At 39.8% G+C, this 19006-nt stretch overlaps 1 protein-coding gene across 1 annotated transcript in view; it reads left to right on the top strand.

Moving 5' to 3' along the window:
- LOC118576631 (zinc finger protein 420-like) overlaps positions 1–13990 on the top strand; it is a 39515-nt gene extending 25525 nt beyond the window's left edge. Inside the window, exons 4-7 of the mRNA XM_036176823.1 lie at positions 5968–6053; positions 8787–8843; positions 9671–9797; positions 10776–13990. Of these exons, the coding sequence (XP_036032716.1) occupies positions 5968–6053; positions 8787–8843; positions 9671–9797; positions 10776–12889 (2384 nt within the window). The 3' untranslated portion in view covers positions 12890–13990. The remainder of the gene's footprint in view (positions 1–5967; positions 6054–8786; positions 8844–9670; positions 9798–10775) is intronic.
- The last annotated feature ends 5016 nt before the right edge of the window (positions 13991–19006 follow it).

Genomic DNA, 19006 nt, shown 5'->3' with positions numbered 1-19006 from the left:
GTTATAAATAAAGCATTAATTGCTATTTCAGTCGGAGCCAGGAAGGCGTTGGCATGCTGATAATTGTAGTTAGAGGTTTCCTGCCTGGCCCAGTCAGGACAAATCTCTTACCCGCCAGTCCCATAGTCGCTCAGACCCAACCAAGAAAACACACAGAAACTTATATTGCTTATAAACTGTATGGCCATGGCAGGCTGTTTGTTATCTACTTTTTCTATCTTAAATTAACCCATTTCTGTTAATCTGTACTTTGCCACATGGCTCATGGCTTACCAGTGTCTTTACATGTTTCTTCTCATGGCGGCGGCTGGCAGTGTCTCCCTCCACCCAGCCTTCCACCTCCCAGAATTCTCTTCTCTCTTGTCCCGCCTATACTTCCTGCCTGGCCACTGCCCAATCAGAACTTTATTTACACAGAGCGATATCCACAGCACTTCCCCTTTTCTTTTTTTTTTTAAAGGAAGGTTTTAACTTTTACATAGTACAATTACATATAACAAAACAATCATCAAACAAGAATTACAGTTACAATATTAAAGAAGATATCCTATCTATCTTATATTTGTGAGTCTAAGGTTTTTATATCTAACTTGTCTTTTATCATAACTGAGGAAATTATAACTATCTAGTCTTCAACCACATCAAAGACCTCAGAAGGATATAATATTACCTGAGAACCGGGAGAAGGATGCAAGCAACTTTCGGGAGTCTTGCAGGGTAAACAGAGACAGCTGGCAGCCTGGACAGTCACCTAATGTTCCTTTGTAAAGTTGGGGCATTTGTCTTCAGCCCACAGGGCTAGAGTCTCTCGGTCACTTCTCTCAGTGTCCTGTAGAATGTCTGGCAGTTTCCTCTGAGAAGCAGGAACCTGAAGGACCATTTTGTCAAGCAAAGTTTAGTGGTCACCTTTTTATGGGTCCTGCATGTCCAGTCGATCAACAGGCAAGAACAGTTTCTTGCCCAAATGGCTATTTTTGCCAAGGTGAAGATAAACTCCATATGAAGTGTCTTCAATGCCCATCCTCCTCTCTGGAGTAAATCGGTACTGCCAGGAGCAGACATGTCTCACTGTCCAGAAAGTCTAAATTTTAAAAATATTCTGTAGACCTTTGAAGTGTTTGAAGATTACCTGTCTATCTGAAATATCTCTGTGTATACCTAGAAGACTTAACTAACATGTCTATGAGTATGATTATCATAGAAGACCAGTTATTAATCTATTTTTAATTATCCATTACAATTTTAAATGAGCTGTACAAACATATCTTAAACAAGAGTAGAAATATACACACAGTATAACAAAATTAACTTTAAGTTTGTATCAATAGACTAAAATCTAAACCAATGTAAAACGTTTTAAACAAGTTGTTGCTCTTTAGAAGTAAGTTCCTTAATCTACCCTTTCAGACTATTATATCTATATCATATCCCCTTTTTATCTTTAGAAAGAGATTGTATTTATAATCAACCTGTTTTAAATAAATTTTTTTTTTTTTTTTTTTTTTTTTCCCACACCAGAGGGCTCTTTGGGACACAAAAATCTCTTAACCTTTTCTTTTAGCAGTATGTCTGGGTTTAGAGAAGGAGTGAGCCAATTCCATCTCCAAAGCCAGCTTGATAAATTTGGGATTTTGGGCATAGTTTTTCTTACTACTTCCTGCTGGAGGGGGGCGCTGTATCTCATGGGGACACAAAGAAAATTTTAGGATTATGGAGTAGTCCGTGAGTGTGAACCTCTGAGCCAGTTGCCTTGAAACCATTCTGGATGTTGGATCATCTGGGCCATTGTCATCGGAGACCTTTCAGGTGGTCTTGGCTGATCAAACCTGATATATCTTAATCTGGAACAAATCCACAGCCTCTGGCTTTCTGTGGAAACAAAAGCAGAGACTCTTTTCCAAAGCAACATATCCTTCTATCCAAATTTCAAAGTCAAGGTACCTTTAAAATTTACATTTTTGTTTAACTCAACAGCTTTTATAATAAAATCTTTTTCTGTAGTTAAAAATCCTAAAGACAACACAAACCAGATTGTCTGTGTAATATCCATCTTCGTAAGACTGAAACGCCTCTGTGGCTGCTGGCTCCGCCAACCTCAGCTTCCCAACATGGCGGTGGTACAGTTTACCGACAGCTCTGGGTCTGGAGCCATGTGTACCTTCAACTATCAGAAGCAGTTCTATCAAAGCAGTGCATAGCCCAGAAACCTTTTTTAAAAAAACAAAAAACAAAAAACAAAAAAACAAAACAAAACTAGCAAAGGCTAAATCCACCATGCAGCAGAGTAAAGTGTCGCTTGTAGATTCCTCATTCCCGCCACACTGCAGGTCAGACGCACACGCCAGGAACCTGCCACAGTAGTTCAAACCGTCAGGCTGCTGCTAACTTGAGAGAGACAAGTAGGAAGCTGTTTTTAGCTCCGTCTTAGAATCTTTTTTTCTCAGGTTTTAGGTGGAAATTCTTGCCAATACATTGGGCGCCATTTGTAGTTTTCCTGCCTGGCCCAGTCAGGACAAATCTCTGTTACCCGCCAGTCCCACAGTCACTCAGACCCAACCAAGAAAGCACACAGAAACTTACATTGTTTACAAACTGTATGGCTGTGGCAGGCTTCTTGTTATCTACTTCTTCTATCTTAAATTAACCCATTTCTGTTAATCTATACTTTGCCACATGGCTCATGGCTTACCAGTGTCTTTACATGTTTCTTCTCATGGCGGCAGCTGGCGGTGTCTCCCTCCACCCAGCCGTCCACCTCCCAGAATTCTCTTCTCTCTTGTCCCGCCTATACTTCCTGCCTGGCCACTGCCCAATCAGAACTTTATTTACACAGAGCGATATCCACAGCAGATAATGGCAGAGCTGGCTGAGGAAGCTTAGAGCAGGTTAAGTCTCTATTGATCTCTTGAAGAATTAATGTATAACACAGCCAGACACCTGCAATACCACCCTAATTCACCACGAGTCTTTTGAAGGACTTAATGTAACAAGGCTAGACATCTGCAATTCCACTCATGATTACAATCTGTGAAAGTTCCTCCTATGCTCTCTCCACAAGGACATTCTGTCTGGCCAAACTTCCCTGTCAGTAAGGCTATTGATAGAGAACAGACTTCAAAGTTTGTCAATGTAATGTGGAACTAAAGACTGTACTGTGAGAGCTTGTTTTATTTGCCAGAACAACCGTATTGGGAGAGTCATCCTATGAGTGCACAGGAATAACAGTGCCCAGAAAATGAGGAATATGGTGCCAAGGATTGTGGAGCAAGTCCCAAACTGTTTTAAAGAGAAACCATGGGATGACATAAGAGATCATAGATAGACTCAGCCAGTTATTTACAGGCAGTATTTCCCATGAGCCCTGCCTGTGGACTTAATCTCCATTAGATATGAATTTCTCTGGTGTGTAGCCTTATAAATATAAGCTGTCATTACTGCATATCTTTGCAGACTCTGTCACCTGGGCTGGTAAGCTTAATCCAGTTTGAAAACCCAGAGATAAATTCTACATTCTGGCCACCAGAGCAGTCATAGCAAGCAGCATTAGTGCTGGTGTCTTGCTGCTAATAGTGGCAGAGAATGGAAAAACAAAACCAGTAAACACAGAACACAGGACCCTCACACACTGAAAGACCAGTCAGAAATAAAACACGCAGTGGCCACCATTATACATTCAACTTTCCTGACCAATTTCCATCTCAGCTCCCATGTATATAAGGAAATGTACAGATCGACCCAAATACAGAAAACAGAATCAAAACTTTCCAAACAAGCAGAATCAGGAAGGCTGGTTATATCTCTTCTTTTCCCCTGGATGGGTGTGAAAGGGTTTTGTAATTAGACGAGAGGGAAATAATGTTTGGTTCATAGAGGGGTTTTAGGTGTCCTGTATGCTGGAATCCAACTTAGAAACCAGTAAGGGAAGAGGTATGTCAGGCTGTGTGGTTTGGAGAAGGAGGAGGATGTCCAGTGAGCCTGGGGTCAAGTAGATGAAAGGAAACAAAAGAAATACAGGTTCCTAACTTAGCTAGCAGGTTCCTTCCCAACAAGAGCATAGGGCAGGTTGTTTCCACTAGCAAGGAGTGGGTAAGGGGAATACCTCTAGAAATACAGCTGGTAAGGCTGTTCCTCTATTCCAAAAATAGAAAAGGAAAGGTAGGTCCCCAAAACTCCATGAGTGCTGAAGGAAGGAGATAGATTGCCCTGATACTGTGATGACTACCCAAGGTTCCCCCCTTGGTGATAGCACCTGTTGGGCTAGTGGCCCCAGAACTCCTCAGTCATTTATGGCCAGACTTAAGAGACCAGCTGGAGGGTAATCTGGGATTGGTGTCCTCACACCATGAAGACAGTCATTGGTACAGTGTCCCTCTTGATGGCATTATGGGAATGGCCATAATGTTTTATGAGGGTTTGAACAGTGTCAGATCCAGTGACCCTCCTGACCACATCTGAAATAGGGACTTTGAGATTCTTGGGCTTTGGGTGCTTTGGTAGCTGCTATGGGTGACTGAAAGCCCTTAGCCACCATCAGGTATTTTTGTTTTCATGCTTTTTCTTGTCTCCCATGATACACCATGATGCCCGTTGCTAAGACTTCTACCTGTAGAGTCAGGGGTCCTTTGCCAAGGTCCTTTGACCTTATGTTTGGTTCTAATATCTGGGAAACTTTGGGTGAAGTAGGTAGTTCCATCAGGTGTCTCACAGTCCAGATTGGTATATTGTAATAGGGCCTTTGTAAGGGCTTCTAGGAATTGAGATTGGTTTTCATGTTTGTCCTGTTGAACTCCTAGGTTTTTTTCTTTTTTCTCATAATTTACTGCTTTAAGAGCAGCTTTGTGGAGACTGGCCAGGAGTCAACTTATAAACTGCTCCTTAGCAAGGATGTATCCTGAGGTATTGTAATTCCATTCAGGGTCCTGGTCAAGGAATGTCTTAGCTCTGTCTGGTTGGGGGGTGGTATTAGTTTGGAGTCTTTTGCCTGCATGTGCCCTGGCCTGGTTCAGATTTAACTTGTAATCCTTGGGGTTGGTGAGAAACAAAAAAAGCCCACAAACATATGGTTTCAGTGCAAAATTCTATCAGAATTTCAAAGAAGAGCTAATAACAATACTCTTCAAATTCTTACACACAATAAAAACAGAAGGAATATTATTACTAAACTCGTATTATGAGGCTAGAGTTATAGACCAACCATGAACATTGATGCAACAATACTCAATAATATACTGGCAAACCAAGTCTAAAAACACATCGAAGAAATTATCCACCATGACCAAGTAGGCTTCATCCCATGTAAGGATGGTTCAACATATGAAAATCTGTCAATGTAATACACCATATAAACAAACTGAAAGTAAAAAAACCAAACAAAAAAACCCCAAAAAAACCCAACCACATGATCATCTCATTAGATGCTGAAAAAGCCTTTGGCAAAATCCAACACCCCTTCATGATAAAGGTCTTGGACAGAACAGATTCAAGGAACATACCTTAACATAATGAAGATAATATACAGCAACCCAACAGTCAATGTCAAACTAAATGGTGAGAAACTCAAAGCAATTCCACCAAAATCAGGAACAAGACAAGGCTGTCCACTTCTCCCCATATTTATTCAATATACTACTTGAAGTTCTAGCTGGAGCAATAAGACAACAAAAGGAGATGAGGAGGATACAGATTGGAAAGGAAGAAGTAAAATTTTTGCTATTTGCATACAATATAATAGTCTACATAAATGACCCACAAAATTTTAGGAGATGATGTTTTTAGGTACAGTGATTAGGTTCATAGTAATTTTCTTTCTCCACTCTAAATATATCCTGTCCTCTCCTGTCTATAGGAACATTGAAAAGATTTCTGGTATCATTTTAATTTTGTGATCTTTTTTGGTTTTGCATTTTTCAGAAGAGAGTTGTATTAATTTTAGCTTTGTATTTTTGATACCTTGATATGAAATTTCAGCAAGAATTCTAGTTTTTGGTCCAGAGATAGAAACTCAGAGAAGAGCAACAAGAAGAATGAATGCTTCTTCGGGAAATGCTTCTCAGGTCAGTGTCACGTTTTGCATTTTTTGAAAGTTGTTCTTGTTATTTAAACCAATTAAGACTTTAATTCTTTATCTCTAGTAATGTTATCTAAAGTGTTTGTTTTTTATGATTTAATCTTCCCTTTCTTCTCTGGTTATCAATAGTAAGTCTGTAGACCTTTAACATACATAGCATAGCCCTTTCTCCTTATATTTTCATTTCATACTTTTTTAATGTAAGATCTTTATTGACAGGTAATTCACATAGTATACAATCTTCCTGTTTGCACAATTTGATAGACTTTATAATCCAGCATCCTCATAGACCCATGACATCATCACCACTTCCTTTTTTAGAATATCACTGTCTTCAATTTCTCCCCCCCTCCCTTTTTTTGAATGCCAAATGCTGCTTGTTGAAGGAGTGGGGAGGTCTTAAATACAGGCTTACAGCACAATGGGAGAACCCTGGAGGGCAGAAGTTTGCTTCTGATGTTTTACAATCTTGCATCTAAGCTGTTAACGCCCAATATGCAGGATACACAGACAAGGAGCTTCCCTTAAGCATTCAGGAGGGTGGAACCCAGCAGGGAATTAGCATAGGGAGGATATCAAGGTCAGGGTCAGCAAGCAAGGCAACAGTAACCCAAAATGGGGGCCAGGGCCCTACGGGTCCCCCCCTTTTACTAAAAAATGAACTTCTGACTTAGGTTGTGTGGGACATCAGCAGGTCACCTTACCCATCATGGAGACACCTGGAGGACATACATTTTAATTGACTGAAGACTTGCCATTGTGAAAGAGAATATATTGCAAATGGTACTCAAAGAATATATTGATGCCCCTATCTATATAGGATGGACTGTGTCCTTTTATATTAATGAGGAAGGAGATTCTCATGTGCTAGGTCAGGTTTCCAGAACCATACTCATGAATGTGGACATGCAAATGCATGGATTTGATGACATCACTGAGCAATTTATGGAAAAGTAGGATTAGAAGAGTCTCACTGTCTTATCCCAATAGCAAGTATGTTAGCACCCTGGAGAGTATTGATGATGGAAGTAGCTTACTTCTTTCATAAAATTGATGAGTCTGTGATCACATGCAAAATGCAGTGTACTAGTTTCTCCCTTTGACATGTATCACACAGTGCTGATGAGTGTGTTGCCACCTGAAATCTATTCATCTGTGAAGTCCTGATAATATTCATTTTGGTTTTTCGAGACAGGGTTTCTCTGTAGCTTTGGAGCCTGTCCTGGACTAGGTCTGTAGACCAGTCTGGCCTTGAACTCACAGAGATCCACCTGCCTCTGCCTCCCGAGTGCTGGGATTACTGGTGTGCTCCACCACGCCTGGCCTGGTAATATTCTTTTTTTTTTTTTTAACTGAGGATCGAACCCAGGTTCTTGCACTTGCTAGGCAAGCGCTCTACCACTGAGCTAAATCCCCAACCCCTGATAATATTCTTAATGCTCACTTGTAAGTTGTCAATGGACCAATGATGATTTTCTCTTTTCCTTTTTTTAATTTCAGAAAGGAATAAGCACCAGAGTGTCCATCTTTGTATTTTATCATGTGGAATATATTACTAAGAATTTTCTGGAGAGAATTGAATTGGTGCTGTGCATCAATTTTGAAGCATAAACAAATGTTTCAGTTTTCTCTTCCTCTTCCTTGTTTTTGGAAGTATAAGCCTTCCTACACCCTGATTTTCCTCACCCTGAGGGTATTACATAGGGTGAGATTCTGAATTATTGAGGTAATGGAACGGTTGCTATTTCTCTTTTAACAATAATATTTAAATATATGTGTTCTTCATATTTTTATATACACAGCATGATGCATTATGCACCTGTGTCCCTGATTTTGGGACTAAAGCCTTGGCACTGGAATCAGACACTGTAATAAGCTGACATGTGTGTAAGAAAATTAAATTATATTTCTCTGCAGGAACTGCAAATGACTTTACCTCTGAGCCATTTCTCTTAGCCCAAGGTTTCCATTCCTTGTATATTTGTAAGACAGATGATATAGAACCTTGCATCTTCTAGTTTTTGAGAAATGAAGGCAGAAGTATCAATGACACTTAACTATGTAACCTAAAATCCTGTTAGATGCCTGAGCTCAAATGTTGAAGAAAAGAGTTGAATTGAAAAGATTTTAGTTTTCAATTGAACCAATCTAATGCGTAGTAATGTGTTCAAAATTAATGACGAAGTAGTGTGATTCTTACAAAGCTTAATACATTTGTTTCACTCAGAGAACATATTTCTACTTGATCTGGATGCATTGTCCCACATTCCATTTTTCTAAACATATTTCTAACTATTTTGTAGTGAAACATTATATAGAATTCATGATATTGTTATTATCCATACTGTTGTCAATTTTTAGAAAAAATTATATAATATTAATTCTAATTCTGATTTTTCTGTTTACTTAGTGGTTGTGAAAATATTGCCATAAAATAACTTCGCAAAGTATTGTTTGGAACATTGGATGTATATGCTGATGTTATACTCCTTTCTGTTTAAAGAAAACACTCTGGTTTTAATTCATACATGGATTCTGCATTCCATATTCTATATCTTGGTTTTAGAAAGGTTCCAGCATTGCACCTAGGTTTCAGGATCCCAATTGAACATATTAGAATATAGTATGGTGTGGCCCAGCTACAGATAGGATTGATTCAGTCTCTGTAGTTGAGTGGAGTTGTGGAATTTGAATCACAGTTCAGTTTTGCTCATCATAGGTTACCTATCTGAGATTGACCCAGGGGTCCTATTTGATTCTGACATACTTCATAAAGGTAAATCTCTGCATTTAGACCTTACGTGTGTTATATTCCCTAACAGTTTGCTGATTGTGATACTATTAGTGTCATCCTCTTTTCTTAGAGATAGAAAATACCACACAGACTATGACCATTTTACATACATTTAAATATAATTAAATTTCAGTTTTATTTTAAGTATGTGGGTAAAATTGCCTGAATGTGTTAGTGTGTGCTATGTGTGCTTCCTGTCTGTTTAGTTCAGAAGTGAACATGGAATTCCATGGAATTAGTGCTATAATCTGTTGCATAGTGCCACAAGGGTGCTGGGAACCAAACTACATTTTAAAGGACTATAAAAGTCATTACAGAATCCAAACAATAGAGACCATTTTCAAATGTAGTGATTGCGGCAAGTCCTTTATATGCTACTCAGCTCTTAGTAATCATCAGCAAATTCATGAAGGATAGAGACCTTAAGAATGGAAGCAGTGTAATAAATCTTTCATTGGATTGTCTATGGAAGTGCAGCAGTGATAACATCTGTCACAGTTCTGTAGCCCTGCCGAAAACTTTGCCTTTGAACAACTGCCATGCCTCATCTATGTCACAGGGTGTCTAATTTTTTTTTTTTTTTTCTGAGACAGGGTTTCTCTGTGTAGTTTTGGTTCCTGTCCTGATTCTTGCTCTGTAGACCAGGCTGGCCTTGAACTCACACAGATTCACCTGGCTCTGCTTCCCAAGTGTTGGGATTAAAGGCATGTACCACCACCATCCAGCAGAAGCATCTAATTCTTTAGGCTCTTTAACCTAGGAACACATTTTTACAGCAGCAATGGTATATAGGTATCTTTCTATTGCAGAGTCTGTTAACATTCAGAGATGTGGCTGTGGATCTCTCTCAGGAAGAATGGGAATGTCTAGATTGTGCTCAGAGGGCATTGTACATGGATGTAATGTTGGAGAATTACAACAATCTAGTCTTTGTAGGTAAGAATGCTCTTCTCTAGAATTCCTGATACAATCTTTTTTATTTACATCCATTGTTTATATGTAATTTCTCTGAACTATCTAGATACAGAAATAAGGGAAAATTCTGGTTGTCAGCATAGCTTTTTCATGATACCTCCTTTATATTTTTCTGTGTTCTATACAAGCATAAACAATGACATATTCTATGCAGTCTCTCCATCCTTCCTGCCTAGTTTTTAAAGAAAACTTTTTTTTTTTTGATTGAACCCAGGGCCTTGCGCTTGCTAGGCAAGCGCTCTACCACTGAGCTAAATCCCCAACCCAAGAAAACTTATTCAGTTCAATGAAAATTGAATATTCAGAGCATGGAAATATGTTGCAGTATACAGAATAATTGGAATATTTTGATTGTACTATTGGATTCAACTATTCAACTATTTTTGATTTTTACAGTTCAAGAGGTTTTAAGTGAAACTTGAGCATGGATTTTTGTTTGTTTTATTTGTTTATTCAGTTTTTGTGATGTGTTCACTATGTTTAAGCCCCGAGAAAGCATGATTTTAACGCTGGCAGTAGGGATGCAGAATCAAAAGGATATGTTGTGTTCCATCCCTACCTGGGCTACATAATGTGTTCTTAGCTGACTAAAGCTATCCATTATGGCTATGTCTCAAAAACATACAGGAAAATAGATAAACATTGTTCATGTGATCTTTCAGGAGCTCCTCTAATCATTGCTTGATCACTTATTTGTTCTATGTTCTGCAAGGTACACAGTTTAGATAAAAAGGAGAAAGTCCTTTTGGTTTGACATGTCACACTGGAGGTACTTTGCAGCATCCATTTAATGATGTGAGACAGAATAGACCTCTGGTGAGAGCTCTATCATTGAGAATTGCTAGTTTATATGTCATACAAAACTTAAGGCAAATCAGTTATTAAATTTTTTACTCATGCTTTAATCCCTGTTTTCCATCATTGTGGCAATTTTTTCAGGTGAAAATCAAAGAGTCCAGAAAGAACGCAAAAATACAGAGCTTGATAAATCTTTTGACTCTCAACATAAACTCACACTGAAACGAATCAAAAGTAGAAAGAGACCACACCAAAGCTGGAAATGTGGAAACTGCTTCAAGACAGACTCAAACCTTAGTAGATATTGGAGAGCTCATAGTAGACAGAAACCTTTCAAATGTACAAAATGTAGTAAATCCTTTACACATTTGTCACAATTCAAAGTACATTGCGAGTTCAATTGTGGAGAAAAATCCTTCGAATGTACAGACTGTGCTAAGTGCTTTTACCAGACATCAGAATTTAAAAGACATTGCAGAATACATTCTGGAGAGAATACTTACAATTATAGTGAATGTGACAAATCCTTTATCAGCACATCATCTCTTAGAATGCATCAGAAAATTTGTCCTGGAGAGAAACCTTATGGATGTGGTGAATGTGATACATCCTGTATCCAGAAATTGAATCTTGGATCTCATCAGAGAAACCATACAAGAAAGACACCTTACAAATGCAGTGAATGTAATAAATCCTTTACTGATAGAGGTGGTCTTAATACTCATCTGAGAATGCATACAGGAGAGAAGCCTTACAAATGTATTGAATGTGACAAATCCTTTACCACTTCCTCACATCTTAGAACTCATCAGAGAATTCATACAGGGGAGAAACCTTACAAATGCAGTGAATGTGAGAAATCCTTTATCAGTTCCTCAGATCTTAGAAAACATCAGATAATTCATACAGGAGAGACACCTTACAAATGCAGTGAATGTGATAAATCCTTTAATCACAGAGGCACTCTCACTTCTCATCAGAGAATGCACACAGGAGAGAAACCTTACAAATGTATTGGATGTGACAAATCTTTTACCACTGCCTCACAATTCAGAAGTCATAAGAGAAGTCATACAGGAGAGAAACCTTACAAATGTAGTGAATGTGAGAAATCCTTTACCTGTGGCTCATACCTTAGATTGCATCAGATAATTCATACAGGAGAGACACCTTATAAATGCAGTGAATGTGATAAATCCTTTACCCAAAAAAGCACTCTTAGAACTCATCAGAGAATTCATACAGGAGAGAAACCTTACAAATGTGGTGAATGTATGAAATCCTTTGTCAGTTGCTCTGAGCTTAGAAGACATCAGAGATTCCATAAAGGAGACAAACCTTACAAATGTACTGAATGTGACAAATCCTTTACTCTAAAAAACAGTCTTAGAACTCATCAGAGAATTCATACAGGAGAGAAACCTTACAAATGCACTGAGTGTAATAAATCCTTTTCTCAAACTGGCAGACTTATTATTCATCAGAGAATACATTCAGGAGAGAAACCTTACAAATGTAGTGAATGTGTCAAATTCTTTATCAGTTGCTCAGAGCTTAAAATTCATCAGAGAATTCATACAGGAGACAAACCTCACAAATGTACTGAATGTGACAAATCCTTTACTCGGAAAGACCATCTTAGAACTCATCAGAGAATTCATACAGGAGAAACACCTTACAAATGCACTGAGTGTGATAAATCCTTTTCTCATAGTGGCAGTCTTATTACTCATCAGAGAATACATACTGGAGAGAAACCTTACAAATGTATTATGTGTGATAAATCATTTACCACCGCCTCACATCTTAGAACTCATCAGAGAATTCATACTGGAGAGAAACCTTACAAATGTGGTGAATGTGTCAAATCCTTTGTCAGTTGCTCCGAGCTTAGAACACATTGGAGAATTCATACAGGAGAGAAACCTTACAAGTGTGGTGAATGTGACAAATCCTTTATTACTAGCTCTGCTCTTAGAAAACATCAGAGGATTCATACAAGAGAGAAACTTTACAAATGCAGTGAATATGAGAAGTCCTTTACCACAATAGCCAATCAGAGAATTCATACGGAAGAAAAACTTTTGAAATGTATTGACTGTGACAAATTTTTTACCACTGCTTCACATCTTAGAATTCATCAGAGAATTCATGCAGGAGAGAAACCTTACAAATACAGTGAATGTGACGAATCCTTTATTGATGGAGGCAACCTTAGAACTCATCAGAAATATCACACAGGAGAGAAACCTTAAAAATGTAGGGAATGTGGCAAGTTCTTTACCACTGCTACACATCTCATTATTCATTATAGAATTCATGCAGGAGAGAAACCTTACAAATGCTGTGAAGGTTACAAATCATTTATCCTAAAGGGCCATTATAGAATTTATCAGAGAATTCATACAGCAAAGAACCCTTACAAATCTAATGAATGTGACAAATCCTTTAGCAAGAAAGGCCATCTTAGACGTCAGTAGAGAATCCATACAGGAGAGAAACCTTACCAATTTAGTGAATGTGACAGATCTTTTATCAGTTGCTCAGATCATAGAAAACACCAGAGAATCCATACAGGAGAGAAAACTCCACATATGTATTGGATGTGAAAAACCCTTTATCAGTGCCTATATCTCCTTGAGGACAATAGAGTATTCATACACCAGAGAAACCTTACCAATATATTAAATGCTAGAAATCTTAGTCACAAAATAAGACTGAGAACACATCAAAGTATTTATACAGGAGAAAATTTACCATGTACTATGTATGTGAGGAAAAGCCTTTGTTGACTATCAATATAAGAAAGTTATAAAAGCTTTTCAATAATGTTCAAATCTTAGAATACATCTGGAATTTATACTGAGGGAAATTCTAAACATGTTGCAATGTAGGAAATTTTCATTAGAACTTTTTATATTCATGCAACCTTAAGTTCTTCATAATGAAGATAAAAAATCGAAACCTGGAGAATGTACTGTTGTATAGCATTTTCCTGAAGACTTAAGGTATGTGTCTTATACAGGAACTAAGTCAGAAAATGTACACCTCAATAGCATTTTCCTGAAGACTTAAGGTATGTGTCTTGTACAGGATCTAAGTCAGAAAATGTACACCTCAAAAAAATCTTGAAGAAATCCTTGAAACTGATGGGATTCCAAGATAGGATACTCTTTAACTAGTAGATATGCCTACAAATGTGCAGGGTCCTCCCAATATTCTGTATTTATATGTTGTTTCCCATGCTTGTTTAGAATTTCATGATAACAACTGTCTTTGAGTCCTGCGTGCTCCAGTAAGCAACTACTTCCTGCTGCTCCTTGTACCAACCCGAATAAAGCTTTTTGGTTCAACAGAGTTGATGTGGTTCTCTTTTCAGTTCCCTGTTGGGTTATGCAGTTGCATATATGTGTTGCATCTTCCCAGAAAATGTATCCCCTTACATATGTGCTTAGGCAATTGTTCCTCCAAACTTGCTGTACTACAGAAAATAGATACCAGAAAGCATTTGAGTGTCTAAAGTAGGTAAGATTGTTTTTGCCTACTGCTCCTGGTTGGCTGCCTTAATAATACTTGGTTAAGTATGAAATACTATTTGTGTTCTGACTAATAACACTTGCCCGGAGATCAAATGGTGGAGCTAGCCACTAGTTATCCCTAAGAGCCTGTCATTCATTGTACCCTCATGCCTTTAATCTTAGCACTTGAGAGGATCTTTTTTTTAATCCCTCTTATGGAGGTAGAGACAGGAATCAGGAATAAGACAGATGGAGATAGGATACTCCCCTCCCCCAATTCAGTCAGAGGATTTGGAGGGTTAAGAAGTGACTGTGGCAGCTTTGCTTGTCTGATTTTTCAGCTTTTGTCCTAATATATGTCTCTGGGCTTTTATTCTTAAGACTTTATTAGTTTATTAGGCTATACTGTGGAGCCTAAGAGAAAAGACCATTGTCTTCCTTGATAAGCAATGCATAAGAACAAATGAAATACAGCCACTAACCAGGTTAGTGAGAAAAATCACCCAAACTGGGCTTTTTCCTTAAGTAGCTCTGAACTTGTACATGATTCAACCAAACTCCAATCACCCTCAAAATAAGGCTCCCCATGGTATAATATTATACAACATTATGGTGATCTCCTGTCTTGTTGTTCCTTAAAATTCCATTCTACATGCCCTAAGAAATACATTGAATTTTAGTTCTTTTTGTTAAATCATTTAAAAATGCTAATATTTTAGACATCCCTGAAAAGTCTCATGAAGCATAACTCATTGAGACAGTTTTCCAAGGGATTCATTTTCTGTTTAATGTCATGAGCCAGTCAATCTGTAGAAATCATGAAACTGAAGCTTTTAAGAGAAAACCTATGGACTAGACACAATGTCCATGCTTATGTTAGCTTAGAAATCCACACAAAAATTTTCTAGAAGATTATTATTAGAATGTTGAAATGCTGAAAAACATTTAGCCCAACTCCCAAGCATTTTATTCATACTAAAAATAGGAAGACTCAGCTTGTAGACCTTAGACAAGGCATGATGTTTCAGTCTACAAAAACCATACCTTGTAAGTAAAATTTCCAACTCTGAGTTTGGCCCCAGGTGTCAGCATCAAAATGTAACTGTTGCAACTCTGGGGGAAGGTGTCCTGACTATTCGAGGAGTCAGGAAACACCTTGAACTACTAGGACAGATCTGACAGCTGGAGCTGCAATGAGACAGCTCAGCCCTGGAGGGGGAGGTATCAGGATACCTCCAGCTGCTAGGACAGCTCAGCCCTGGAAGGGAAGGTATCCTGACTGCTCAGGATAATCAGGCAGGCCTGGAGCGGCTAGGACAGCTTAGCAGGAACCAGTATCCTGACTGGGAGTCAGGCTATACCTGGTGTGGTGGCGGATGGTCCCCCACAGGATACAGCAATCCTGGTCCTCTCGGAGAGCCACTACAGCTAAGCTTTGCTCAGCCCCGACTTAAGGGGGCTTCCTAGCAGAGCTCCACCTGTTCTCTGGCCTAAGATGTTACTTCTTTTGGTTCACTCTGCAAAAGGGGAGAACCCTGCAGAAATGTAGCAATCTCCTCTGGTTCTGGTGAAAAGTGTTACTTTTTCAGATGCTACTTGGTGCCACTTATTGTATGGGTCTTTTGTTCCTTTAATGTCTTTATTGTCTCTTGGCCTGGTTGTCCAGTCATGTAGGGTTGTCTCAGCTGAGGTTTGTGGGGCTTGGGGTACCTAGATACAATGAATTATTTACTTCTGGTTGTTGTGGGCTTTACTTTGCCTATGGGGCTGCTCTCACAACTGGTTTGTGTTATGCCTGTGCCTATGGTGTATGTTCTTCCAACTGGTGTAGGTTTTACCTGTCCCTGTTCTTCCAACTGGTGTGGGTGTTGGCTTGTGCCTATAGGGTCTTCTGGTATCATAGGTGAGGGCATTTCATGGGAAGGCAGCTCTTCTGATTGGTACAGGTGGTACTTGTGTCTCCAGGGGCTCTTCTTCCAAATGGTGGAGGTGGTGATTGTTACTCTAGGGCTTACTGATTTTGTGGGGGATGGGTGGCCAGGGCAAGAATGGGCTCTGGTCATCTGTGTAGCAGAGTGGGTCTTCTGGTTAGAGGTCCAGTGGATGGATGGTGGTGGATGTGCAGCAGCCTGCTCACAGAACTCTTACCTCCTGGCTGGCTGCTGCCACTGAGATGGGAAGGGGAGGGCAGGAGATGTGCCCTGGTCTTAGGGTTTAGGGATTTTGGCAGTTCAGCTGGGAGACCAGTCACTCACATCCTCTTCTAATTTGTGCAGATCGTGCTGTGCCTCTAGGGATTGCAGATGTGGGGGATGTTTAGACAGGGGGAGGAGGATGGCTTCTGTAGGTTTGGGCATTGCAGTGAGTCTTGTAGTTTACAGGGTCCAGTCGGTGGTGGTGCAGCAGCTTGCCTGCAGTGCTCTTACTCTCACGGTTTTGCTGTGGACATGTCACCATTGTTGTTAATTTGCTGCTCTTAGGAACTGGGGCTTTTCTTGTTTTTGTTTTTTTTTGTTTTTTTTTTTTTTTTTTAATTTTTTCATTCATCTTCTGGTTCCCAGAATATTCTCTTAACATAACCTCACATTAAATTTATATATTCCTGTTTCAGAATAGTACTTTTTTATTTTGAATACCAAAAATTTTTGAAATGTCAGTTAATTCTTCTTTGCCGACTTCCATATTCTACCACTAACTTTTCCTAGAGAATGGCATTTAGATTCTGTAAGTACTTATCCTAAAATGCTTGGTGGTTATTAATCACCTGAAGATGTGATCTGTGATCGTTTGCTATGTGTATTTTTTCAAGCTCCACAGGTATGGCTATAATCATTAAAATTTACTATGTAGCCAGGCAGTGGTGGCGCACGCCTGTAATCCCAGCATTCGGGAGGCAGAGGCAGGTGGATCTCTGAGTTAGAGGCCAGCCTGGTCTACAGAGTGAGTCCAGGACAAGCTCCAAAGCTACAGAGAAACCCTGTCTCGAAAAAACAAAAACAAACTAGCAAAAAATATACTATGTAAAGTACCACCAGTAATTTGCATATCAGTTTGTGTTGATTCCCCTGCAGGCTTTACAGCAGGCAGGGAAAAAACGATCCATGAAGAGACATGGATGTTATATTGTAACTGATGCTGCACCAGGACTTCTAGAGTTTGGCCTACATCATTTTTCGTTAGTCATACTTAAGCACACAGCACATGTTTTGAAAAAGATTTCAGATAACAACACCTCAGCCCCAAATGTTAGTATTCTGACTGGCCCTTTGGAAACCCGCCCCTTGGGGCCACCTTGAATACTGATGTGAAGTCCTTATTTTAAGAAACAATCCCTCCACTTCCTGTCTTCTCTTTGGCTCTCTCTCCATTCCCACAAGATGTGTACACTTCTGCTTTCCCTCCCTTCTCTTTCTTCCTGTCTCCCATTTCCCTATATTTCTCTTCATCTCTATTAACAATAAACTCTCTCCAGGTGGATGCAGTGCCTGGGTTTGAGTAACTGTTCCACGTACTCCTGCTCGCCACTGCATCTGCCTGCCATGTTTCACTGCATGTGTGGGATACTTTGGGAGCCAGTAGGGTGTTTCTCGTGTGTGACAGGCTGTGGGATCATGTACCACCCACCATTTTTCTAGCTGGAGCACTATTGGGGACTGTTCACCCCATCAGATCAGTAAGATTACTCCCTTCCCTCCTGGCCATTTTCCCACAAAATGTCTTGTTTTGCTCGCTGGTACCACGTGTTTTTATAAGCCCTTCGGCCAGCCCCCATTCCTCTGTGATGGCGTATTGAGATGGCTTGTGCACACTCAATTCCCTGGCCCATACCCTTTCATACAACTGTCCATTGGCTATCATGCACCATTCGTTGGCCTTTGCTGACCCTCTGGGATACTGGAGGTCAGGCTCCTAGCCCTTGTGTGGAACCAAAATAAGACCAAAATGTTTTCACCCTAAAACTAAGGCCTAAATTTTCTCCTTTTAGGTACAGGCCATGAGTTACTGGAATAGGCCATGAGTTACTGAAACCAGTCCGTCCAGATTCCAGGACCAGGAAGTGTAAAAGTAGAGAGTCACAAGGTAGTCACAAGGTAATGACTGCCAGACTATAGAATGTTCTCTCCCTGGTTCGATAGGTAAGTGTTTGACCAAAGAATGTTCCAACCCTGGTTTCCAGGGTAACTGACCATAGAAATGTCCCCACCTGAGGGCACACAATGAGAAATGGTGGTGGGCAACCACCCCCTGAGAAGTAAGATTAAGCCATGATTTCTAGAAAGTCCCTAGAAGCAAGCCAATCAGAATTGTACCCATACTAGCACCCCTAAATGATGTAACCTTGTGGTTTTTGCCGTTAAAAACTGAGCTTGCAGAGAGGCGGGTACTTCCTCCAGCCTCCACTGTGTTGGATCTGTTTGGATGAAGTCCTGCCTAGGCCTGTATTGCTTTTGGATATCTCGAATTAAACCTTGCTTTTGCATTCCGGCATGCTCGTCTTTGGTGGTCTCTCTGGGGTTCGCAGCCTGGGCACACTTGTACCTCACTGTGGAAAAATGCTCCTGCCCTTTCCTATCCCAGCTCCTTCCACATCACCAACTTCCCCATGCTCCTCCAGCCTCTGCTAAGCAATTATGTCATCACATGTTGCCAGGTTCCTTTCTGCAACATGGAAAATTGCCTGCCAGGAAAAGCTCATTCTCTTTTTCTGCCCCTTGCCTGTAATTCTATCTCAAATCTTTTCCCCTCTGCCCCTTAACACTGTTGCCAGGACCTACTGTTCCAACGACTGAATTTTGGCATGAAGCCCATCCCCCTTCCCTACTGGCTGCTCTGCCACAGTTCGGAACCAAGCCC

Source organism: Onychomys torridus, unplaced genomic scaffold (genome assembly GCF_903995425.1).
Source record: "Onychomys torridus unplaced genomic scaffold, mOncTor1.1, whole genome shotgun sequence".
Lineage (NCBI taxonomy): Eukaryota > Metazoa > Chordata > Mammalia > Rodentia > Cricetidae > Onychomys > Onychomys torridus.
This window is presented reverse-complemented; position numbering and strand designations above follow the sequence as displayed.